Source organism: Scaptodrosophila lebanonensis, unplaced genomic scaffold (assembly GCF_003285725.1).
Source record: "Scaptodrosophila lebanonensis strain 11010-0011.00,11010-0021.00 unplaced genomic scaffold, SlebRS2 tig00000001-arrow-pilon, whole genome shotgun sequence".
In the NCBI taxonomy this organism is placed as follows: Eukaryota; Metazoa; Arthropoda; class Insecta; order Diptera; family Drosophilidae; genus Scaptodrosophila; species Scaptodrosophila lebanonensis.
Window position 1 is genome coordinate 5,763,480 of NW_022060529.1, and position 22,931 is coordinate 5,786,410.

General features: G+C 40.9%; 8 protein-coding genes across 11 annotated transcripts; 4 read left to right on the plus strand and 4 right to left on the minus strand.

Moving 5' to 3' along the window:
- The first annotated feature begins 158 nt into the window (after positions 1-158).
- Positions 159-5,839, plus strand: LOC115634652 (estrogen sulfotransferase). The gene is made up of 8 exons (XM_030532509.1): positions 159-435; positions 497-954; positions 1,012-1,084; positions 1,210-1,342; positions 2,134-2,307; positions 5,107-5,253; positions 5,320-5,402; positions 5,479-5,839. Exons 1-8 carry the CDS (start codon positions 167-169, stop codon positions 5,564-5,566), a joined length of 1,425 nt encoding a protein of 474 aa, XP_030388369.1. The 5' UTR covers positions 159-166; the 3' UTR covers positions 5,567-5,839.
- Positions 1,983-2,770, minus strand: LOC115633990 (protein lethal(2)essential for life). Its single transcript, XM_030531513.1, has 2 exons — positions 2,374-2,770; positions 1,983-2,305 (listed from the first exon to the last, which is right to left on the minus strand). Exons 1-2 carry the CDS (start codon positions 2,765-2,767, stop codon positions 2,130-2,132), a joined length of 570 nt encoding a protein of 189 aa, XP_030387373.1. The 5' UTR covers positions 2,768-2,770; the 3' UTR covers positions 1,983-2,129.
- A 503-nt stretch (positions 5,840-6,342) lies between the features above and the next one.
- LOC115621169 (peptidyl-alpha-hydroxyglycine alpha-amidating lyase 2) lies at positions 6,343-8,903 on the plus strand. The gene is made up of 7 exons (XM_030514736.1): positions 6,343-6,664; positions 6,723-6,937; positions 7,038-7,236; positions 7,287-7,400; positions 7,462-7,549; positions 7,620-7,719; positions 8,266-8,903. Exons 1-7 carry the CDS (start codon positions 6,530-6,532, stop codon positions 8,567-8,569), a joined length of 1,155 nt encoding a protein of 384 aa, XP_030370596.1. The 5' UTR covers positions 6,343-6,529; the 3' UTR covers positions 8,570-8,903.
- Positions 8,904-9,421: 518 nt separating this feature from the next.
- On the minus strand, positions 9,422-16,871 carry LOC115621155. 2 transcript variants are annotated; one of them, XM_030514724.1, is made up of 8 exons: positions 16,675-16,871; positions 16,174-16,605; positions 15,346-16,096; positions 14,185-15,203; positions 12,112-12,825; positions 11,847-12,056; positions 10,522-11,370; positions 9,422-10,166 (listed from the first exon to the last, which is right to left on the minus strand). In XM_030514724.1, the coding sequence occupies exons 1-8, from the start codon at positions 16,681-16,683 to the stop codon at positions 9,555-9,557; spliced, it is 4,596 nt and encodes a 1,531-aa protein (XP_030370584.1). In that variant the 5' UTR covers positions 16,684-16,871; the 3' UTR covers positions 9,422-9,554. The 2 variants fall into 2 exon arrangements, with proteins under 2 accessions (XP_030370584.1, XP_030370576.1); XM_030514716.1 differs by having other exon boundaries at positions 10,522-11,382.
- LOC115621180 (protein angel) lies at positions 12,956-14,161 on the plus strand. The gene has a single exon (XM_030514748.1). It carries the CDS (start codon positions 13,021-13,023, stop codon positions 14,101-14,103), a length of 1,083 nt encoding a protein of 360 aa, XP_030370608.1. The 5' UTR covers positions 12,956-13,020; the 3' UTR covers positions 14,104-14,161.
- Positions 16,872-16,938: 67 nt separating the features above from the next.
- LOC115626196 (39S ribosomal protein L43, mitochondrial) lies at positions 16,939-17,816 on the plus strand. Its single transcript, XM_030521480.1, has 3 exons — positions 16,939-17,129; positions 17,186-17,292; positions 17,348-17,816. The coding sequence occupies exons 1-3, from the start codon at positions 16,993-16,995 to the stop codon at positions 17,680-17,682; spliced, it is 579 nt and encodes a 192-aa protein (XP_030377340.1). The 5' UTR covers positions 16,939-16,992; the 3' UTR covers positions 17,683-17,816.
- LOC115626173 (tumor necrosis factor alpha-induced protein 8-like protein) lies at positions 17,719-20,915 on the minus strand. 3 transcript variants are annotated; one of them, XM_030521453.1, is made up of 5 exons: positions 20,578-20,915; positions 19,667-19,734; positions 19,392-19,546; positions 19,191-19,328; positions 18,859-19,134 (listed from the first exon to the last, which is right to left on the minus strand). In XM_030521453.1, the coding sequence occupies exons 2-5, from the start codon at positions 19,728-19,730 to the stop codon at positions 18,859-18,861; spliced, it is 633 nt and encodes a 210-aa protein (XP_030377313.1). In that variant the 5' UTR covers positions 19,731-19,734; positions 20,578-20,915. The 3 variants fall into 3 exon arrangements, with proteins under 3 accessions (XP_030377321.1, XP_030377313.1, XP_030377329.1); XM_030521461.1 differs by lacking the exon at positions 20,578-20,915 and having other exon boundaries at positions 17,719-19,134; positions 19,667-19,730; XM_030521469.1 differs by lacking the exon at positions 19,667-19,734 and having other exon boundaries at positions 20,578-20,912.
- Positions 20,916-21,476: 561 nt separating this feature from the next.
- Positions 21,477-22,846, minus strand: LOC115633644 (ATPase ASNA1 homolog). Its single transcript, XM_030531086.1, has 4 exons — positions 22,662-22,846; positions 22,483-22,600; positions 21,977-22,417; positions 21,477-21,917 (listed from the first exon to the last, which is right to left on the minus strand). Exons 1-4 carry the CDS (start codon positions 22,772-22,774, stop codon positions 21,573-21,575), a joined length of 1,017 nt encoding a protein of 338 aa, XP_030386946.1. The 5' UTR covers positions 22,775-22,846; the 3' UTR covers positions 21,477-21,572.
- Positions 22,847-22,931: the final 85 nt, after the last annotated feature.

Here is a 22,931-nt window from a genome sequence, read left to right on the forward strand (position 1 = left end):
ATGGTGGCCTTATCAGCTCATTTGTTTTTGCAAAAAAGCTTTAGTAAGCTCTGAGCAAATGTGCGTTGCATGAATCGCGAACTGAGTATAGACATTGGCCATTCGCTCACAGCTAAATAGTTAAAAAGCAAGAACCTGACCACTTCGGCAACAGTGCACCGAGGCCATGGAGACCGTAGAGATCACGCCCAAAAGCTACCCCTCTAACCTAATTGATAAGGACTGGAGCAAGCGCAAATTGTATTTCAAGAGTCCAGCTAAGGATTTCCCAGACTTAGTTCATGATATGGAGGTGCGGTCAGACGATGTTTGGATTGTAACTTTTCCGAAATGCGGCACCACTTGGATGCAAGAACTGCTTTGGCTGCTCATAAACGATTGCAATTTTGAGGCGGCACTATCTGAGCACTTGGAGGTGCGTTCACCGTTCTTAGAGTAAGTATCTATACTATATCTATCTGCAAATGTAATATTATGAGTATGTATGTATTTCAAGATTCGATTTCTTTATTAACGCTGATTCGGAGCGCGCCCTCAAGCCAGTGACGGAATTACAATCACCTCGTCTTATCAAATCGCATTTATCGCTTGCCCTCCTACCCGCACAGCTGTGGACAAAGAAACCCAAGCTGGTTTATGTATTTCGCAACCCGAAAGACGCTTGGGTTTCATCCTACTACCATGGAGTTAATAGTGGCTTCAATTATGGGAAAACTCTAGACCAGTTTCTGAATGAGTACCTTGAAGAAAAAGTTCAGAAACAAGCACCTATTGCTCATGCAAGCGAGTTTTATCAGCTGCGGAATGAGCCATGGGTTTACTACACTAGTTTCGAGCGGATGAAGAGCAATTTGCGAAGCGTAATCGAAGACCTATGTCAATTCCTGAACAAAACAATAACAGAAGAGCAAATGCAACGAATGCTTAAACACCTTTCTTTTGAGGAAATGAAAAGTACGTTTCTTTGGTAATGTGGAGCTCGTTCATAATAGTCTTTCGTTATATCTCTAGATAATCCCAAGACTAATCATCTATGGGAGCAAGCTCAAATAAAACACAAAGATAAAGATAAGGAAAAGCACAAGTAAGTTACTTTAATATCCTATATACCATCATAGTTAAATTGAGGTCAGTTAAACGAGCAAATAGGTAAAACAAACATCGTACATTTTACAATAACGGTGATTATTTGATTTAAATATTTTTCAGTTTTGTCCGCCGAGGCAAAGTTAATGGATATAAAGACGAGCTAACCCCTGAACTGATTGAAAAGGCTGATTGTTGTTTAAATGCACAATTAGATGAACATGGAATCACCTTGGATGAACATTTATTACTATCCTAATGTATCCTAAAGTAAACTCTTGAGTTTTTGTTATTTTTTATCACAAATATTAGATCACAAAATTGAAACTTAATAAATAAATAAATAAATTTTAATATTTAATTTGTTTTGCAAAGCCATACTTTAGAAACAGACTTTGGTAAACATTTTAATAAGTCAGCTTGAACTTGTGCCGCACTTATCCCAACGATCTCTAAAATGGTTGAGTCAGGATTGACATAGGATTTCAAAATAAATACTCGCGTACTCCATTTTTGTATGTCACTGGCATAATCGAACACAAAATTTGGTTCACAGATACACTCCTAAGTTGCCTTTACTTCAAAATCGCGATGTTTAAATGTTTATTTGGGAGAAAACGTGCTCAAAACCTCTCGAAAATATTGAACATAACTATCATAAAGCCTTTATGATAAAGGCTGGCTTAGCTTTAGGGGAAAGAGGAGCTAGTTGGCTTTTAAATTTATTTTTCTCAAGATGAAAAAAAGGCGTGTCAACTCCAGAGCTGATTGAAATACAATTGCTAAATAGAGGAAAAAGAAAAAGCCAATGTAGTTAGTCTGTATCAGCTGTTACTTCCTAATGAAAGTTAGTTTTTCAATATCATTAATTGAAAATTGATTGAAATCCACCTCGATTCGAATATAGTATTACACAAGTTTTAAAGTCTATTTATTATAAAAAATCCAAATGTTGTACTAACTAGTTTTCATTCCGATACGATGATATAAAAAATACAGTGCAATAAGCACTGCTCAGCTCATTTTCCAGTCCGTTGAACACTTTAGGCTGTGGAGGTCTCCACCTTCCTGGCATTATCCTCCTTGGAGGAAGGTCCAGTCTGTGTAATCTGCACCAAGCGCTCAGTCGAGGGTGGTGGCAGTTTTTTCATGGGCGCCGTTATAGTTAGCAGACCATCAGAAGAGAGCGATGACGTCACTGTGTCGGGATTAACGTCACCTGTAAATCATAAAAAAAATAAAACAGATAAAAGCCTGCGCCATGTACGAGACTGAGCTTTAACTTACTTGGAAGCTGGTAACGTCTGGAGAATTGTCGGGACACAAAGCCATGCTCGTCCTGTTTCTCTTCGTGCTTGCCCTCAACGATAACGAATTTATCGGCCACCTTGACGGTGATCTCATTTGGAGAGAACTGTTGCACATCCAGAATGACTTCGAACTTCTCGCTGTCGATATTCAGCGTTGAACCGGACTCTTGTTTTTGCAGGCTGTTTGCGGAACGCTGCCAGGGACGGAGGTAGCCCGAACGCAGAACTGTGGGGCGCGAGTTCCACACGGACGAAAGCAGATCATCGCGTTTCAAGCCCTGGCCAAAATGCTGATCCAGGAGGCGCGAAGTGCGCATTGGAAAGTCCAACTCGTCCCACCAATCGCGAAACATTAGAGGCACTACAGACATCTACTTTGAATACAAACGAAAATGGGAAAGTAATAGCAATTATTCCATAATCCTTTGCTATGAAATTAGTCTCAGAGTCCACGTTAAGGATGTTGGATTAGTTTCAAATTGGTATCTTCTACTATATGTATACCTTTGTTTTTTTTTTTTTTCGATTAGTCACCACACACTACAGTACACTTTTTCTCGCGATTTTTCAATTTTCGCGTGCGTCTTTTGAATTTGCCGTTTGCAATATGAATGTGGAGATCTCTGAAATACTGCTCGATTTTATATCGAAATCTCAGTGTTTACATCTGCACAGAGTATGTTGCTTTCTACACTCATACATTTGTGCTAAAAATATTAAAATTTATTTGCCTTCTAATTTTAGCCAAGCGTCATCTGCCATATGCATGTATGAAACACCTATATATATAGGAATGTATCTAAGTTTATTTTGTTTTTGTTTTTTTGTTGAGGTTTTTCGTGTTTGGGGGAAATTGTTTGCTTGTGATAGAAATCGCTGCTAATGACGCCGTCAAATGGAAAATTCTACATTTTCAGCCAACAGCAGTCTAATTTCTTCTTTCCCCGCAACTATATCTAATTTAATTGCCATTTTCCGTGTGCAGTTTCCAAAAAAATACATATATATATGCACTCACATATTGTTAGAAGAAACGAGTGCATCTGGCAAGTTCTTTTAGGGCCCGCCTATATACACTTTTATTTTGGAGGCAAATAAACATTTGGAAAATACTAGAATGTACAAACACTTATTATCAACACTTATTTATTTTGCCAACCTACTTGGTGAAAAAACATTTTGTTTTTTTTCCACCTGTTGAAATATTTGATGCCACATATTAAAATACTTTTCGAAAATAAATGAGTTTACGTGCTATTTAAAGTATAGCTGCTGAGTCATGGAGCGTGCGTCGTAGACAATATTTAAATGACGTCGTCTATTTGGAGAAGACACATTATATACTAGTATTTATATTGTATTATTAATATAGTAATTATATTATTCAAACTTTTTTACGATTCTCTTATGTATGCACTAAACTGTAAACTGAAAGGATATACTTACATGGAAGAGGAGGAAAGCGTAGAGCACTATGCAGGATAAGGGCGAACCCTCCTGCACGATCTCAAGATACCAAATCCCGAGATTGTGAAAATAACAAAATACATAAGCAACACCGAGCAGTTGAAAACTGACTTGTAACAAACGAACTCGAATATCAGAATGGGCCTCTAAGCTGAAAATCTCTTACCTTTCAACACAATGTAAAATATTGTGATGTATTAGTTTTTTAAGGCTAAATTTACATAAATGCTTTTAAATACAATTTTCTAATCATTATATTGATCTAAAAGCTTATATTGATAGAATATGAATTTAAAACAACGCGTTTATAATTGATTAATACATATTCAATAATTTGTAGTAATTAATTAAAGATAATGGAGTAACAGTTCTAATAATCACTCAAACCTAAATTAAATATCATGCTATTAGAAAACAGAAGAGAATGGAAAACTCTCGCATCAAGAATATAATTAATAATAATAATAATAACAATACCCTGTACCCAGGTAAACTTCCGACACTGAGGTATATGTGCCTCTAGCAGAAGCAAAAGGAAGAAAAAGAGCGAACTTGATGCTGCAGCTTGTGGGCGTAGTACCGGAGTGAAATTGTTTCGCTAATAACTTTTCTTAGAATTGACCGATTCAGATGAAATTTGAAAAATAGATAATAAGATGTCTATTGAAAATTGTTTGTTTGAACTTGATTCATTTAAATGATTGTTAAAAGTTCGAATCTTTTCTTCTTGAGAAAAAGGAAACGGAAGGAAAAGGAGCCATCATGCAGCACCCCACGGCTTCACACATACTTACAAGCATGTATGGAGTACATTATGCAACGAAACTGCACACTGATACGAAAGTACACGGAGACTTGACCAAAGCATGGGGTGTGCTTCGCGATAGTGTGTATGCCTGTGTGTCTGCATGTGTGCGTAAAAGCCGACGAACGCAAAATGAGCGCAAGAGGGTCGCCAAGCAGTTGGGCTTCTACTAACAGGTCATGCAGCCGTGTCGGCTCCGCACGGGCAGCTCGTCATCGTCATGTGACACGTGAATTTTGCTGTACGGTAATACCAGGAGATACAAGAACAATAGCCAAGCCCAATAGCTACTCGTACTGCGACGACCAAAAAAGAACACACGTGACACAATGACAAAGGTAATAAGAATAGGCAACTATGTAAATTGATTAATGACTGTTTTTGTTTACTTGTTGTTATGTGTGTGTGTGTGTGGTTTTCTCCTAACCCAATTTTCAGTCGCTGTCTATGACGTCACGCCATCAAGCGACGCTGTTGCTTTTCCTGTGCCTGCTGCTGCCAGAGATGCAGATGCAACCATCAGTCGAGGCGCGTCTCACCAAACGTAGCTACTCAGACCAAAGTGTTCACGGCTACATGACCGAGGTAATACCTACATCATTGCGGATATACTCACCTTCTGAAATGAAAACAAATGAAATAATATTTTAGCGCACCTGCTGGTGGAACGAGGCGTGCAAGGAGGAATTCCAGAGCCTCTTTCGCTGCAAATGCCCACAGTTCTCGTATTGCCGGTAAGTGGGCTCTGCAACATAAATATTGAAGACACCCACTGCTACTAATTACTTGCCCCATCTGCCTGTTTTTAAGCTCGCCGGGGCGCTATTATAATGCCTACTGCTCCATGACGGACACCGGCTATATTTGGACGCAGCCAAACTGGGATTGGGGCCCATAAGTTCGTGGCCGTGACGTCAAACAAAGCACCCACAGCACACACACACTCACACATCTTTAGACCCAAACCAAGCCAAAGTGACGCGCATGCAACACTGACTGCTGAAATTATGCTTCCGTTTCCCAAGTGGCCTCACATCGATTCAGAAATATTCGTAAACGTAACAATGTTGAAATTCTAAATCTATTGGACTTATACCTGTGCTTTCTATCTAGTTTATGTAGATTGTTATAGCTTGTCATGCTTATTCAAATAAACTTGACTTCAATCAGATGAGAGCTGTCTTTTGGTATCACATCAGTATAGTTGCTGGCACGGAAAATATAGACGCATTATTTTTTAAATTACCCATTAATTCAATTTTCTGAGTTATAAGTTCTCAATGAAAATCCATTATTCAGTTTGTTGGAAATGTGCTTTTTTGACTATTTTATTAAAATGCCTTTTAAATATACTGTTCAAACCACTATAAGCCCATTTTGAGTTCTGCAACTTGTATGAATCCAGAGATAAACATTTACATTTGATAAACATTTGTATTCGTCAACTTTTGGCGCGAATGTTTCCACAACATATTGCATCGCATTATAGCAATGTGAAAAATCGATAAAGCGCTTTCCATTCCTCGTAGGCGTGCATGCACAGTGGAACGATTTACAGCAGGCTGCTTGGGTCCAATACTGCTCTCATCAATAGAATTATTTGCTTTACTGTGCGCTCGTCTTTCCTGCGAATACGATGCGCAGGCGCCGCAATAAAAGCGAAAGGCGTAGTAGGTGCTTTGATGCTTTCTATGGGCAAAAGCCCAGTTAATCTACGGGTGCCAAAGTTGAGCATATAGACGACGCAAACAGATGTTGAGTTGGCGAAAATATTTAGCTCATTGAAAAACTAATTGAAAGGTCAATTAACCACAGCTAAGGATAATAAAAAATTTAGAAAAATTGTAATTTGTGTTTAAGAATGCGCGGCGTTCTGTTTTGCGCACTCCTGACGCTTGGCGCAATGTGCGCCACTGGCAACCACCTGCCAGAACCGCTCGCCTTGAACGAGCGCTTCTTTGACGAGGTCAGGGCGCTTATCAAGCGTCGCATGGTGGTAAGCAACTGCTTTGCAATACATTTAACCAAATATCTAATCATTATCCTTTGAACAGCTGAAGCAGCTGCCTACGTCCAGTGATGACTTGGCGCTACAGAATCAGCGCAGCTATGATAACGTGCCCATTCCAGCAGCAAGTGTGCCCACGCCAGTGCTCGTGGAGAACTGGCCCACCGAGAGCCACACATTTGGGCAGGTCACGGCCGTCTCGATAGATCCCCAGGGCAATCCAGTAATTTTCCATCGGGCCGACCGCTACTGGGACGTAAAGTAGGTCAACAGCTGTGCAATAACAGCGCCTAGTAACAAGTGTTTCAAACACGTACCTTTATTTCCCAATGTTAACCTGTTCTTCTTGTTGCTGTTGCAGCACCTTTAATGAGAGCAACATCTACTACCTCATCGAGTACGGCCCAATTAAGGAGAAGACAATTTATGTGCTGGATCCAAAAACAGGTGCCATCAAATCGGGCTGGGGTTCCAATATGTTTTATATGCCCCATGGCATGACGATTGATACTCACGGCAACTATTGGATAACTGATGTAGCCATGCACCAAGCATTTAAAGTAAGCCAACTGTGCATTTAAGTCTGCTATTAATTCTGACGCTCTTACAGTTCAAGCCCCTGGAGAGCAAGCCACAGCTAACAATTGGTAAACGCTTTCGTCCCGGCTCCTCTGTCAAGCATCTGTGCAAGCCCACGTCTATCGCGGTGGCCACAACCGGAGAGGTAGGCAAAACCCAAAGCAAAATTGGCAACAATTTTCAATTATCTTCCACTTTTCCCACAGTTCTTCGTTGCCGACGGTTACTGCAATAGTCGCATTTTGAAATTCAATGCCGCGGGAAAACTCCTACGTACCATTCCACAGCCACCCGGTGCGTATACGCAACGTCACATAGAAATCGGATTAGACTAAATTTTGCACTTTCTGCATTCCCATTACAGAATTTCTTTCGCTGCAAGTGCCCCACGCCATCACACTCTTGGAACACCTGGATGTTTTGTGCATTGCTGATCGGGAGAACATGCGAGTTGTCTGTCCCAAGTGAGTATTAGAAATGATCACAAATTACTTTCCCATTTACACTCACATAAAAAAAACAAGTAAAGAAGGCAAGGCATCTTGGACTAAAATTTGGTGTTCCTAGGTCTTATAGTCTCCGAGATATAGGCGATTATACGAATGGAAAATCGGGATAACCCCCATAGCGGGGAAGTGAGGGGGAAAATCAAAAAAATAAAACAAACTCGTATAGAATACACACATAAGGCATCTTTCTGCAAAATTTGGTGTCTCTATCTGTTATAGTCTCTGAGATCCAGGTGTTCATACGGACGGACAGACAGACAGACAGGACTAGATCGACTCGTCTTGTCACGCTGATCAAGAATATATATACTTTGTGGGGTCTGCCACGCCTCCTTCTGCCTGTAACATTTTTCAGCTCGTACTCTTGTACATTTCATGTACAGAGTATAAAAACACGAATATTTAAAACAAAGTAACGATAAAGGGAAATCCGCTGCTTTTATATCGATTGCTTGACTAACGTATTCAAACATAAATCTCATTATCATCTTCTTCCTGCAGAGCTGGTTTGAAGTCCTCACATGGTGAAGGGCAGCCCGCGGCGACGATTCAGGAACCAGATTTGGGTCGCGTGTTTGGTGTTAGCGGTTACGGCGATATTGTATATGCCGTTAATGGGCCCACATCCATGCTACCTGTGCGTGGCTTTACCATTGATCCCCGCTCAGAGACCATTATCGGACATTGGGGTGAATTCAAGAATCCGCACTCCATTGCGGTAAGTGTCAATGGATCCGCTTTGTATGTCACCGAAACTGGCACTAATCATCTGACGAATCGCGTATGGAAATATGTATTGGCCTAAATGACCGAGCGGCATTAAAAGCGCTTAGTTAGAGAAATGGTGGTTATTAATCCATATATTCATATGTAGCAGACCATTCCGAAATAGTATCGCATATCCTTAAAATAGTTTATATTCAACAGAAGCGAACGCAGTAGACAGGAAATTGCAATTTTTATGGTTAAAAACAATAGAAAGTAATGTACAATATAAGTTGTAAATTGCTTGACAAACAAATACCACAACAAACATAACCTCAACTTTTATGTTTTGCACTGTAATGAGCAAAAAGGAATTACAAAGCAGCTAAAAATAATTATAAATAAATAGGTACATATGTTCGTGTGTGTGTGAGAGACTACCATAGCTTACCCATAGCATACAGCGCGTATATCTAAATATATAAATATATATCTTTGCGTAAACAATGTATAATATTGTAATAACCTATATAAACATGACTCTATGAAATATGTAATATATGTATGTAATAAACTGTTGTTGTTGTATCTTGTCATACAGCCTATATATAAATATAAATACATTTAATGGGTGAGTTCGCAAATGCGATTATCAATTTGATCGTTTTGTAGGATAAATGTATTGCTCCATAATTTGTTCCGAGCGTTTTTTTAGTTCTTCACACATCGTTCTATACACAATCATTATATGTCGAGAACAATTTTTATGTATTAGCCACGAAAGCGATCACTCATTTATTCTGAAGGCCACAAGTGAGTTTAAAAGGTTCTATCCCTGATTTGTAAAATCGAGCATAATCGAGCTTGCATTGATGTACCTATAGAAAAGCAGCCCCTACAGATATAGTATGTAAAGTTATTTACCAAGTTAGCACATTATTGTTGGAGAAACTTAAAGAAATATACATTTAATAATTGTACCCAAACATAATTACTACATAAATATATCTATGTGTACAGAAAACAAAACTACTATAACATAATTATGAATTAAAATTTTGAACGCAAAACACTAGACACCAACCTCAGGCACGTAGCCAACGTTTCACAATTTCCAGGGCCTCATTCAGATGCAGTAACCATTCATTAAGTTCCGATTGGGTATCAGTAGCAAAATAATATATATCTGATTCATCGCACTGTATCATAAAGCTACGTGCCCGCGCACACAACTCACGTGGGGCCACTTTTAGCTCTTCAAACGGACAGTTCTGCAATCCTAGGGCTAGCAGTGGAGGCTGTTCGGTTAGATTTTCCTCATATTGCCACACGTCCATCTGCAGACCCAGCAACGTGCACCAACGTCGGTTCCAGTTGTGCTTATTCTTGGTGTCCTGCACATTTAAATATCCTGCATACTGTAGCTTTGGCAATCGCAGCTCCGCGCGGCCTGTGAGCGTTATTTGAGGTGCCAAATTCGTGGACTTCGTGTGCACAATGATCGGCAGCCGCCAGGAATGTGAGGTGCGTAAGCATATTTGGGAGCTTTGCTGGGTTTCGCTCGTCACCACCTGATAGGGTATCATGTCAGAGGCGCGCAGGGTGAAAGAGGCGTGTAGACGAAAGCGCGAGACAATTTGATCGCAGCCAGAAGTGCTGCTGTTGGAGCTGCCGGCCGAGCCCAGGCTACCGCGTTTCTAAGACAATAAAAGGTTTCTAATAAGCAAGTGGCTAAAAATATATTGTCTTCAGACTATACATTTTCATGTAGCTCCTGATATCTATGGTCTAAATGAGAAACTTTTCAAAGCGCGTCTGTTATATAACAAATTGGCATTTAACTAAACATTTCCTTCGGTAATCAGAATCTGGAACACTTCGCAGAAGTAATTTTCATTAAATATTAAATCAACCACCCGGCCCAAAGCTGCTAAGATAATTAGATCGGTAGTGCTAAGCTTAAGTCGAACGATTTCCTGTACTTCCTTTGGTAATCGGATATTCAGAAATGTGATTGGTCTAAGCATGGGATAAGGGCACACGTATACTTACCGTCACTGACTTTTGGGGCTCCAACGATAATGTGGAAACTTTACGCAAGCGCAGCATAAAAATTTGGCATCGCAGCTCCAGCGCTTCGGCCTCTAATCTACTGTAGAATTCTATGCCACAGTCACGAAATACAGCCTCACCATTTTGGCATTCAACTGATTGAGTAGAAGTGATGCGGCCCTCGCACTCGAACGTGCAGATATAGTAGTAATTGAAGAACATATCCTGACTGCCATCTGCTTTCACGGGCAAGACCATGGCATCAATGAGAAAGCACTGTGGTTGTCTTTGCGAGGCCATCACGTCCTCCCGGAGAGGCTGAACGTTCTGCCGCAACGTAGAAAATAAAAGCAACCGTTCCGCCTCGACCATTTCGGGTGAAATTTCCAACTCGGGCATTTGACGGCATATGTTCACAGCCTGTGCCAGTTGCTCATTTGTCGACAGGGAATCATTCATCAGGGTATCCAAATTAAAGCTGGCATACTGACTAGAAGTACTGTTGTCCAGCTCCCCGCCTTCAGTCTGATTGCATTGATCCCGTGGCAAGTTGAAACTTTGCGCCAGTCGCTGCTTCTCAGCTCGAAAGAAGTCTTTGCCTTTACGATAGGAGCGCCGTAAAGCGTTCTTGAGCAGACGATACCGGGCCATAGCGCTTATCGACAACACTTGACTCTCTGAGTGGACAGCTGCTGGCGTCAACTCGCCCAGACTGCGAGTCACGGGCATGGCTTCAGATACGTAAACAGGCTTGGCTTGTTGCGGTGTTGTCGGACAACTGATGCTTACATTGACCGAATGAGACCCAGCAAGATGATCGGCAATTTCAAGACTTAGTGCACGCGTTGGCTGAAAAATGGACTACACTTTGAATCAGGGAATCAAATCAATTATTACAAAAGCGGTTGCTTATGAATAAGTATATAAAAGAGTTGCCATATACCGATAGTAAGGAAATTTACAAATTTAAGATGCCCGTTAGACCATAGCGTTACTACTAAAATATACATATATATTATTTCGATCCATATTATTTTACATAAATCATGTTTAAAATGAATCAACGTAAATATATAAAATCTGTTTAGTTTTGTAAGCTTTCCATTATCAATTTATTTTAGGGTTCATAGAAATTTCAGATAGCGATCATAGGAAGAAATATTTCGAAAGTAAACAACTAAAGATTCCGATCTTTAGATTCCATAAATGATCACCACAATGAAGATTATATTTTATAGTAATGTACACAGTTCAGTTTGAATAAGTGATAGTGATAGCAAAGTATGTAGATCTTCAACTCAATAGGAATCAACAAAAAACTCTACCTTAGTTGTAAAGCGCGGACTGTGTTTTTTCGGCGTGCTCTGATTCTCCGAAGCCAGTGGCTCTATGTGTGTTGAGCTGTACTGACTCTGTCTAGGGGCGGTATAACAGCTATCATTGCCAATAAAATCATGATAGAGTTCATCTGAGAATTCGTGCGGCAAGTCATAGGAAACGCTATCCTCAGCCGTGGATTTTGCTCTCATTGGGGTCTAAAGAAGTTTAGCTTTATTTAATAAAGTTCTAAAAAAGTATGATTTCACTTACATTTTCCACCTTTTCTAAACGTGCATTGTTGTCCTGATCCAAAACGAGCTCACTGCGGCACAAGTTCTCCAAAAAGATTTCAGAACGTTGCAATGATAACTCGGACTTTGAAATGTTCCGATTTTGCTTTGGCGGCGAGTGTTGTTCGTGTATGTTATTAAGAGACTGATGCTTGGAGGGCTGTCGATATCGTGGTGAAAACCCGTGAGTCTGTGGCGTCAATGGTGATGGCGTTGTAGGCAATATGGACGCACTATACGAGGATGCGGTTTCTGGCTCAGCTGGTAGCGGGGTAAATTGAAAGAAGCTGCCATTCTTTAGTGATTCATGCAGAAATTGGCCCAATGGCGTGGGTGTGGCCATGGTTGTAGTTTGTGTATGTGTCTTTAAAGGTTTTTGAACCTTAGCATAGAGCGCTCCAAGATCTTGAACTGTCTGTGCCGAGGCAGTTGGATTTGGCAGACGAGACACCATGACTGTCGATACTGTGTTCGTGGGCGTTGGGATCACATCAAATCGTGCCGCCGTTCTGCTCTCATAATGTGGACTACCGCGTATGTGCAAGCAGTCTTCTTCGATTTCCGAGTAAATGGGTTCATGCTCTTGCTCGTGAATCTTCCGTGACGACAATGCCGCTGTTCGATGACTATCAGGACAATCAAAACCTTCATCATTTCCCTGAGTGCACTCCAAGGGCGAAAAACGGGAGCATTCCTATGAAAACAAATGAGTGAATATTTAAATTTAAATTCGATTACGACGCCGATAACAAGCAACTGCAAAGATACGATAACAAGCGATAACAAAGCGAACTGACGAGGAAAACAGCTGATTGGTATTTAGTTCCTACATTTGATCTTCCAAGGAAAGTGGCGACGGCTCTATAGATGGCGGCTTTCTCCTGATGAGATGTACAAAAACCTGTTCCGTAGCGCTCTCGTCGGTTTTCCCCACCTGCAAATACTCAGCCGAAACAGTAACAACCTCTTCTCCATTAGACTTTTGAGCACGCACAAAAACAAAAGCAAGAGGACAAATAACATGGAGCCGCGCTACGATTTAAATCGCAAGTGGGTGTTAATGCAAAAAAGTGCACCAAATAAAAAAAACAGCTTTAAGCTTGTATCCTACAATATCCTCGCACAGGATCTGCTTTTAGAGCATATGTATTTGTACGTAGAAATTCAGCAAAAGTGCCTGATCTGGCGTCGCCGTATGCAAAACATTCAAAGGGAACTGACCAAGCTCGACCCGGATATTGTCTGCCTTCAGGAGATGCAGTACGACCATTTGCCGAAGTTGGTCCACCATATCAGCGAGCTCAATGGCAAGCGGTTGGAGTATGTGTATAAAAAGAAGACAGGCAGCCGAACCGATGGCTGTGCCATTATTTACGACGCGTGTAAATTCCAACTTCTGGAACATCGTGGCCTGGAAATGTTTACGGAAAATGTGCCGCTACTGAACCGTGAGAATGTAGCACTCTTGGCCAAGTTTAGGCTGAAACAGCCCGAAAGGTTAACGGAAAATATGGACAAGGAAATAGTTGTGGCCACCACACACTTGCTCTACAATCCAAAACGCGAGGATGTGCGCTGCGCTCAGGTGCAGAAACTAATGAGAGAGTTATTAAACTTTGCCCGCGATGCCAATGATGGCATGATAACGCCCGTCGTACTGACAGGAGACTTTAACAGCACCATAAACTCAGAACCCATTGCGTTGCTCACAGACAAAAAGGCGGACGATACTACCTCATTCAATTTCGAGGCACTCGATCCGGGTGAATGCTACGCGTCGACGTTTCAGGGGAAATGGATCACTGTCGACTATATTCTACGCTCTGCCTGCGTCCAGAGCAAGCATCAACTGCAGGTGCAAGGCGTATACTCATTGCCCACGGTGGAGAGCTGCACTCGTTCGGGCCCCATACCAAATCATTACCTTGGCTCCGATCACTACGCTCTTGGCGCAGTGTTTGCACTTGCATAGATCATAAGTTCTGCCTTTGTTTACAAATAAACCAATATTAACCACCCATTATTCTAAAGAAGAAGAAAAAAAGAAACTCACCCTAAACGTTCTAAAGGCACGTTCATCGCTAGCCTCCAATTTGGCACGGATACTACTCAGTACATAGCCCATTTTATTGATGCTCACGTCCTGATCGAGATCCTTGTGGTAGGAGCGATAGGTGGTGGGTGGAACACTGCAATCAGCATTAAACTCAAGCTTGCGGCCACGTTGGGCACGCTGCACCTTTTTGGGAGGGGTTGGTGGCTTAACCGTGCGCTCGAAATCGAAATATGGTTGATGAGAATTCCCGAGTTTTTCAAGATGCGGCGTCGTGGCGACAGTAGTTGCTGAAGAGTTTGTAGTTAACGTGTGCTGGACACATGATTGCACTGGCGAGTGGTAGCTTCCTGGCGGAGATTGTGACGAAAGAGTATGCAGGTCTAAGTGTGATGTTTGCACGCCCACGGTACAAAGTCTAGTATTAACTTTGACCGGCTGCTGATTCGTTTTTTTTGGCGAGACAAACCGTAGAATTCTATTTTTTGAATTATTGATAAAGCTCTTGGACTTTTTTCGCAGACTGATGGACTTCTGACCGCGCTTCTTTCCATTCCAAGGCGATAGAGTACGCCACTGCTCGCCCCAAACAAATTTTTGATTTGTTGCTTTATTGGCTCGTGGATATTTAATTGGGGTGTGTTTCTGCTCCATATTGACAGCGAGATTCTCACTCATCGGACCATCAACGGTGTCGAGAGAAATTTTGTGCGGTACTTGCCACCCAACTGCACTTTGTGGCGCCGGTTCTGGTGCACTGGTTTTGAATTTTTGCTGCTTGTCATTGTTGTTCGCATTTTCATCGTAATTTAACATATCATTTATTTTTGGCTCGGTCCAGCCCAGCATAATCTCCTTCATAGGTTTATCGGCGACAGCATTTTTTCTATGTAATTGGCTCGCCGAGTGAATGTTTTTAGCATAGTGCACGCCCCGTTTAGATTCCACAGTACGCTCAATATCGCTCAACGATGGGCAGGTCGGCAGTAACCTCCGATGCGATTTCCGTTCTAATTCGGCTGCAAATAAGGGAATTATTAAGAAACGAGTTTTGATTCTTCTTTAAAAGGTTTCCTTAACAACCATGCTTTTCAAACGAGAACGAAGACAGTAAGGAGTCCCTTTCGAATGATTTTTACTGTATAGCAACTGCCTACTTACACAGTGGATAGGATTTGCGAGTGCTACTTCTACTTTTGTTGCTTTTGTAATTCTCTACGTCTTTGCTAGCCGAGGGAACATGGACCCCATGCTTGCTTAGGAACTCATCCACTACACGTTCAGCCTCGCGAACAGATGGCGTTGTTGAGCTCAACGATGATAACGAGAATTTACCATCGAGACTCTGCGCACTGCGTCGTGGTGGTTTTGGGGGCGGATGCGCCACATCACGCGGCTTAAAATTGACTTGACCATGGGAGAGTCGCTTCTGCAACAATCGTCCGGCGGCGCTGCTTCGACGCGTACGTTTGACACTGCTATGTCGAGCTGACGAAGTAGATTTAATGCTACCAGTGTTCTCCGTCCGATCCGTGTGTTCTGCTTGAGTATCCTCCTTTTCCGGCTCTGTCTCCTGCTCGCTGATGATCGATAATGCCGGCGCTGTGGGCTTGTATGCAGTGTTCTCCAACGGCATTATGTTCTTGGACAACTGCTTGGTGGGGGATGCAGTGGACTGCAGCTTCTGCTTGTTCACACGCACTTCAGAGATGACACAATTGTCCCGCAACTCCTGTATTATGTGTATAAGGGGAGCATCTTCTTCAACTGCACATAAACTGCTGACAGCCGTCAAAGGACTTTTCCTACTGGTGCTCAACTTTACATTCGGCGGGACTGACTGACGACGATGTTTTTGTTGCCTGTCTAAGTTGTTTGGTTGCTGTGGCTCAGGTGGCTGTGCGTTCATAGTCTGCTTGTATACAAACATATAAATATACATATGTAGATATTGATTAAAAAATTAAGGGTTAAGCTGTTGGTACACACCTTACTGCTTTCAGAGCGCCTGCTACGTCGCTGTTGACGCACGTGTGACTCACGTGTCGGCGCTATAGATGCACAGTCGCCGCTGTCGCTGTTGAAGCAATAGCAAAACCCATTCTTACAGGGCTTACTCTTACGCTCCTGTGCCTTGTTACAACGATTTTGTTGAATTAAATCCGCATCAGCAGATGTGCTTACAGGAGCGTGCTCACATTTCTCGCTAGGCGCGGGCATGGCCTGGTCGCGGCTTTGAGTTGAAACACGTCTAATACGACGGGCACGAAACTCGTTTATGCACTCCTGCAGACTGAACGATGTTGTGGACCCTGTTTCAGCAGAATCCTCATCTTCCTCCTCCTCGTCAGGGTCAACGTTGCTTTCTGAAGCAACAGTCGTCAGTGCTTTGGGAACCGGGTACTTTGAACCTGCAACAGTCTGTGAAAGTCTCGTTTGTTTACAATCTGCACGTCGCGAGAATTGTTTCAGCACTGTTTCAACACTCACCATCGCCATTTTAGCGTACTTTATATGTTATGGGAGATAAGCGATCTCCGACCACCGCTATCTGTAAAAAAGAAACCAAACACTAACACGTTGCACGTTTTCTAATGCGTTTGTGTGTCAATCGAAGCGACGCGCCTGCATTTCTCAATTCTCTTTTATGCCGCTTTTTCGGCGTTATCAGAGGCACAGGGTTGTCAAGCACCAGCAACAGTTTTAGTTGAGTGACAGCCCTGCCTACCAGCTGTTCGGCATGCTGTTACGTCGCCGCTTGGTTAACAAACTGTAAATTAATTATTAGACGAATAATATTGTCTGAAAATGTCAAATAGTCACTTATTTCTCAAGTCGGGGTTTCCACGTGCCCCCTTGCAAAATGGGCTTGGCCGATATGTGTGCCAGCTGCAGCGCATAACGCTCAAGTTTTGCAAGAACAACGGCTCCAGCAGAGGCATGCGGTATGTTTGGAAATGCTAACAAATTGCAGGGAATTATTTATTGTATTTATGCACAGGGATTTCATTGAAAACCATCTAGTGGATTTTGCAAAGGAGAATCCTGGCATTGTGGTTTATGTAAAGCCGCGCCGACATCGCACACCCGTACTAGTAGGCGAATACTGTGAGTAGCTTAATTTGAAACTTGAGTTTTTATAACACACGCTTATGTGCCGTAGTAAATGGTGAACGGGAATGGCTCAATTGTCGCAACAACACCAAGGATGAGATCTCAAAGTGGATAGAGCTGCTGAAGACACAAAACGGCTGCTCCAGCTCATTACGCTTGCGGAAAATGTGGCACACTGACGTACCTTCCGTACAAGGGCCCTGGACACCATTCCTGCTGCGTTCGCCCGATGCAAATAGCATAGAATATCCAAATATAGATGCATCCAAGCCCTTGGATATTCCGAAAACAGCCACCGATAAGCTCATTGAATTGTTTAAAAAACAAAAACTGGAGGCTGGCGATGGTGCAGAAGATTTGCTGAAGCAGAAGCGAGCCGAGTAAATATTCAAACTATTTAATGTTACAAATACAATTAAGTTGAGTTGGCTAATCGTTGTCTTTATTTGATAAATATTCAACATAAAGTGGTGTTCAAAAATTTAAAAATAAATACTTTATAACTAAAAGACAACTGTCATTGACATTGATAATTGAACAATTTATTGTCCCATCCGTGATATAGTGTCCGAGCCTTTATCTATAAATTTTGATATGTTTTGGTCTCTTGAATATCAGTGTTTAAATAATGTAAAATATCATAAATAATGCTTAATGTCAGGCCTCTGGGCTATGAGGCTTGGAATGTAGGGCGGTTTTGGGACTGACCCCTATCAGCATAGTAAATGATCTCTTAAAGGTACTATACAGAAAGGTGTTAACTTTGAACATATTGATTAACATTTTAACAATTGAGTGCGTGTTGTGGTTAACTTGTTTTTTGTTTTAGGTATTTCGGGATGTAGGAAAGCTTTTGGAGATCAGTAGAGAGGAAATTAAGTACATATAAAACTGCCTGATTTAGACGTTCAGGATTTTAGTTGGTATGTAGTTAGTATTGAAATAGGTCAATTTATTTGTACAAACAAACTCCCTTGCTATTTATATAAATAGGTTTCAATTTAGTCACAAAGTTAGTTTCCGAGTATCAAAACAGTAATACAAAAATCTGTTTTGTGCAGACGTTTTGCATAAAAAATGCACAAACACACATTTGCAATTACACATATGCAAAAACATGCTACAACGTACGTATATACGGAAAAGCATTTAGGTTTGTTGTTAATTCATAGACAAAATTTTCTTTTCTTAGATCTAAACATTTTATAAATTTTTGAAAAAAATTATAATATCGTTACACAATTAATAAAGTACATGTACTATATATGTATGTACAGTTAACAGGACGTTTTTGGATTTTTAAACTTTAGTTGGTAGTGTTAATTTCTTATCGCAATATCACCATAGAAATTGAAATTACTTTGTGTCTTCCATATGCGCTCTTTTAATCTCTTGCAACGCGATATAGCGTGCCTGACTTGTTTTTGGTGTTGGTGGGCTAATAAGCAAAAAGCATTTGCTCTTAACTAGTTAGTATCTCATGTTGTTGTATTTGGTTTGTAGTATAGCCTGTCTTTCATAGTTTCGTTTCGTGATTTGCGTAACTGCTGACCCATATGCTTACATGTCGCCTGTTTCCATCGCTGTATTTATATCAGCCACAATTTTTCCCATTACCTCACGATATGGCGAATCTGGTTTGAAAGCTGTCTCCAAAAACGAGGCATCGCCGAAGAAGTCGAATACTTCATCAATACGGTTCAGAGATTTATCTGTCAGATGTGGCTGCACTATGGACTTGAGCGCAATTTGGGATTCGGCTATTGATTTTTGCAGATATGGCAAATCAAAAGTGAAGTCCACCTCGTAGAATGATATGATGGATAGCTGTGTATGCTGAAAAACAGATATTAATTAACCAGTCTTTGGATTATATCGATTCGGAACTGTACCTGAAACTTGCGCTTAAAGTTTTCGGCATTTTGAAGCTCTGCCGGACTAAATTGATTATTGCGATGCAGAACACCGATTTTGATTACTATTTTTATAATATTCTTGATGATCTTCTCTGCACGCGCTTTGTTTCCGGTCTTATATTTGGAGGTGAATGGTCTTTAAGTAATATTGATTTATATAAGAATGAATATACTTACATGCATTTTACACAATCTGTATAGGTTATCCAGCAGCGATGCTGTTGAGCCATCTATAAAGGTCTTTGCAATGTTTTTGGTTGCCATGCGTGATAGGATTTTCTTTTGGGCTCGCAGCCCGATGTCGTGAGACTTAAACACATTGTCAGCCATCACTAGGGTAAATATTTGAGTTAGCAAACACATATTTACATATTTTAAAATGCACATATTTAAATTAAAGGCAAGCAAGAAACCAAAAGAGACAAGCACACATAAATCGTGTGGATTTTTACCTTCCAAGTTCCAATAGTCGACGCTCCAGAGCAATAAGCACTGGCGTAAGCCTGCGACCGACATATTGCTATGATTATTTTCATCCATTTGTGAGCACAATTTGTTAAAAAAATAAAGTTAAATACACTATTAAGCAATGTCTATTGATAAAGACTGGAATAATCGCAAAGCTTCCCAAGAGCACCGCACAGTGTACGATAATAAATGCAAGCGCACAGCTAGTCTATAGGTTACAAACACAAAAGACCACCGTACAAGTAAACTCTATTAATACGTCAGCTGCCACTTGATTCAATGAATTTTTTAAAAGGCCATTCTAACGGCTTCAATGCGGCACGATGTACGTGCCCATGCTATAAACAGAATGGGGCTTATACGATGACTTTTCCAACAGCCAAAAAGGCGCGTCTTTGGCCGCTAGTGTAATTTAATTAAATACAAAAAAGGAGCTAACAGTTTCACAGTCTCGTTTCTGAAGAGCATAATAAAGCAGAGGGGGAAGGCGGGACATGTAACGGTCACAAATGGCTAAAGTCACGCGAGGTGCAATGATACGGCTAAAAATTTGGGCTGGGCCCAAGGACAAACGGGCATTTTGTTGTTGGGCCGGAAGTGGGGAAATGGAAAAGGAATGCGGAAACAACATGTTCTACTCCAGTCAACCAACAACGAGTTTCCAACTCTTTGTAGAACGAATCGAAGAGTCAAGTTTATCTTAATGTCTTTTCGTTCATTGGCGTGTTAGATATGGCCACGGCATTGTTGTTGTTTTTATTTTGATTGTTACTGTCGCTATCTTTCGTTGCGATTGTGGGTGGTGACGAGGCTCGTGGTGGGTGAGGCTAGCGCCCAATGTTATTGATTGCAACAGGCTCGCATACCTTGGCGCTCATTCATCGCCGTTACTCACCAGTTTTTTGTTGTTGTAGGTCCTTGCGATATGTCCTTGAATGTTGTTGTGTTTTGTTTTTGTATTGGGTATTTAGATGCACCAGCCTTAACGCGTGTAAATAGAAAAGCACTACGTCCGCTTATTACATTTTTTATTTAGCATAAATTTATTAATATTTAAATATTAGCTCGCAGCAAGAGAAGCAACAACAGCACGCAACAAAACTACGCGTAAGCAGCGATTGGTGGAGCTGTTGAGCTATCGACAGACCGATAAGTAAAACTGAGGAGTTGCATTTATTTACTGGTTCGATCAATTTTGTAAACGAATAATTCCTTTCAAAGATCCGAAATCAGGTACGATGCGTTTATTCGTGTATCAGATTTAGATTTGTAATATATTTTGTCAAACAGTTGTTCATACTGTTCCATATAAACTGTGCTTTAGGCTTTTTTTTTGCATGAAATACTGGTCTGATTACTGTCCGCCCGTCCGTATGAACGCAATGATCTTGGAAAACATAAAAGCTTGAATAACCAAACTTGAAATATACATATATATATATATATTTTCTATACTAACTCTCTTATGAAAAGCAATATATTTGAAGTGAATATTTTGAAAACTTCGTGAAAATTAAACACATTTATAATTCTGAAAATGTCACAAAATATTATGATCAGAGCTAATTAACTTTTAATTAAAGATAAAATACACCATAAATTACAATTCATTTTACGTACTTGTAGCACAGAAAATATTAAATAAATATTCAAATAATTCGATATACGGTTAATATTATACATTTTTTGTAAATAATCTATTACATTTAAATATGTACGAGATATAATCAGTTTATATTTTCTGAAAAGTTATATAAGCACATTGCCAAGCAATATTACAGTTGAGACAATAAATTTGTATAACGGTCCTAAAACCACAAGTGGATTTATTTTCTCCCATACATATACACATAGAGTTCTTCAATATCTTAAATTACTGTGCCGCAGTTTTTACTCATTCGACCTTTTGGTCTCTTCTGGACTATATGGTGTCATTAGGTTTTCTGAAAATGCTTTAATGCTGTCTGGACCACGCACTTCCTTCTCAAGCAATGGTAGTTTTGTAACATGAAAATCTTCATATAAATCGGCAATTTGATCCAAGTACTTCTCTTGAATCTTATAGCGGGAAGCGCACATGCTGCAAGAGTTTTGGGCCTTCTTCATAAAGAGTAACTGATTCACAATTATATTGTGTACATCGATGCCGCATTTGGTCAGCTCCTGGACAAGACGCTCTGTTTCATACAGGGAAAAGAATTCCGCAATGCACACGCAAACGAATGTTGTTTGATCCTACAATAATTAATTAAGATTAATTAGATCTCATCCCAATTAATTAAATGTCTACCCACTGGATTTTTAAACTGTTCGTTGACTTGTGTTATAACGCGAAGCATATCGTCCAGCTTTTGCGATAGAGTGTCCGCATTCACATCGGCCATGCCTAGCATCGACACAAACTGTGTGAGAAGCGGCGCCACCTTCATCTTCAGACGTAACAACTTTCCCAGACCTTTCTCCACAACCTGCGGGAAGGCTATCAGGCGCAACGTGTGTCCTGTGGGGGCCGTATCGAAAACGACCACTGAGAAGTTCATGCCCTTGACCAATTTCATAACCTCCGCATAGCTCATGGCCTCATCAATACCAGGCAGCGCATTTATCATCTCCTGCATAACGCCCTTGCTAACGCGCAAAGCTTCGTTGTCTCCATCAAAGTACTCCTCGGGCAGTTCATTGAGTCCGGCATTAGGATCAATCTCCATCGCGTATAAGTTGTCAAAACCATTAATCTGTAGCGAAACACACTTGTTCACATATAAATTTATACATATGCATGAATGTATAAGTGACGCACCTTGGTCGGCACTTTCGTGAACTTCTGATCGAAAGCATCTGATATATTATGTGCAGGATCTGTGGAGATAATAAGTACCGATTCGCGTACTTTTGCTAATTGCACGGCCAGGCTGGAGCTGTAATTTGCATTGCAGTAGAATTTTTTATGATTGCTATTGTTATTACAAACTATCTCACCTGCAGGTTGTCTTTCCCACACCGCCTTTGCCACCGACAAAGATCCATTTCAGCGATTCCTGCTCCACCAAGTTTTGCAGATTCGGCGCCAATGGCTCTAAATTTTCAGCCATTATTGTTATTTACTTGAGACCACGTACGTTTAATTAGAAATTTTTCTTGAATTGCTACGGCGTGCCGTCTGCCGTCAATCCTTAATTCTTGATCGACTTGGCAGCCCCATAATAAGGTATCGATAACTAAGTGCAACGACATATCGTCAACAAGAAA

Excerpts from the sequence above, each read along its gene's own strand:
- LOC115634652 (XM_030532509.1), top strand. The coding sequence starts at position 167 with ATGGAGACCGTAGAGATCACGCCCAAAAGCTACCCCTCTAACCTAATT. Across the intron at positions 436-496 it reads GTGCGTTCACCGTTCTTAGA|ATTCGATTTCTTTATTAACG; the intron begins GTAAGTATCTAT and ends ATGTATTTCAAG. Across the intron at positions 5,254-5,319 it reads TTCACGGCTACATGACCGAG|CGCACCTGCTGGTGGAACGA; the intron begins GTAATACCTACA and ends ATAATATTTTAG.
- LOC115633990 (XM_030531513.1), bottom strand. The coding sequence starts at position 2,767 with ATGTCTGTAGTGCCTCTAATGTTTCGCGATTGGTGGGACGAGTTGGAC. Across the intron at positions 2,306-2,373 it reads CAGACGTTACCAGCTTCCAA|GTGACGTTAATCCCGACACA; the intron begins GTAAGTTAAAGC and ends TATGATTTACAG.
- LOC115621169 (XM_030514736.1), top strand. The coding sequence starts at position 6,530 with ATGCGCGGCGTTCTGTTTTGCGCACTCCTGACGCTTGGCGCAATGTGC. Across the intron at positions 6,938-7,037 it reads GACCGCTACTGGGACGTAAA|CACCTTTAATGAGAGCAACA; the intron begins GTAGGTCAACAG and ends TTGCTGTTGCAG. Across the intron at positions 7,401-7,461 it reads CGGTGGCCACAACCGGAGAG|TTCTTCGTTGCCGACGGTTA; the intron begins GTAGGCAAAACC and ends CTTTTCCCACAG.
- LOC115621180 (XM_030514748.1), top strand. The coding sequence starts at position 13,021 with ATGTACAAAAACCTGTTCCGTAGCGCTCTCGTCGGTTTTCCCCACCTG.
- LOC115621155 (XM_030514716.1), bottom strand. Across the intron at positions 16,097-16,173 it reads GGCGCTCTGAAAGCAGTAAG|ACTATGAACGCACAGCCACC; the intron begins GTGTGTACCAAC and ends GTATACAAGCAG. Across the intron at positions 12,826-14,184 it reads GTGCCTTTAGAACGTTTAGG|GAATGCTCCCGTTTTTCGCC; the intron begins GTGAGTTTCTTT and ends TTGTTTTCATAG.
- LOC115626196 (XM_030521480.1), top strand. The coding sequence starts at position 16,993 with ATGTCAAATAGTCACTTATTTCTCAAGTCGGGGTTTCCACGTGCCCCC. Across the intron at positions 17,130-17,185 it reads GGCTCCAGCAGAGGCATGCG|GGATTTCATTGAAAACCATC; the intron begins GTATGTTTGGAA and ends ATTTATGCACAG. Across the intron at positions 17,293-17,347 it reads CGTACTAGTAGGCGAATACT|TAAATGGTGAACGGGAATGG; the intron begins GTGAGTAGCTTA and ends TATGTGCCGTAG.
- LOC115626173 (XM_030521461.1), bottom strand. The coding sequence starts at position 19,730 with ATGTCGGTCGCAGGCTTACGCCAGTGCTTATTGCTCTGGAGCGTCGAC. Across the intron at positions 19,547-19,666 it reads CGACTATTGGAACTTGGAAG|TGATGGCTGACAATGTGTTT; the intron begins GTAAAAATCCAC and ends TATTTACCCTAG. Across the intron at positions 19,135-19,190 it reads ACTTTAAGCGCAAGTTTCAG|CATACACAGCTATCCATCAT; the intron begins GTACAGTTCCGA and ends TCTGTTTTTCAG.
- LOC115633644 (XM_030531086.1), bottom strand. The coding sequence starts at position 22,774 with ATGGCTGAAAATTTAGAGCCATTGGCGCCGAATCTGCAAAACTTGGTG. Across the intron at positions 22,601-22,661 it reads GTGGGAAAGACAACCTGCAG|CTCCAGCCTGGCCGTGCAAT; the intron begins GTGAGATAGTTT and ends TGCAAATTACAG. Across the intron at positions 22,418-22,482 it reads TCACGAAAGTGCCGACCAAG|ATTAATGGTTTTGACAACTT; the intron begins GTGCGTCACTTA and ends GTTTCGCTACAG.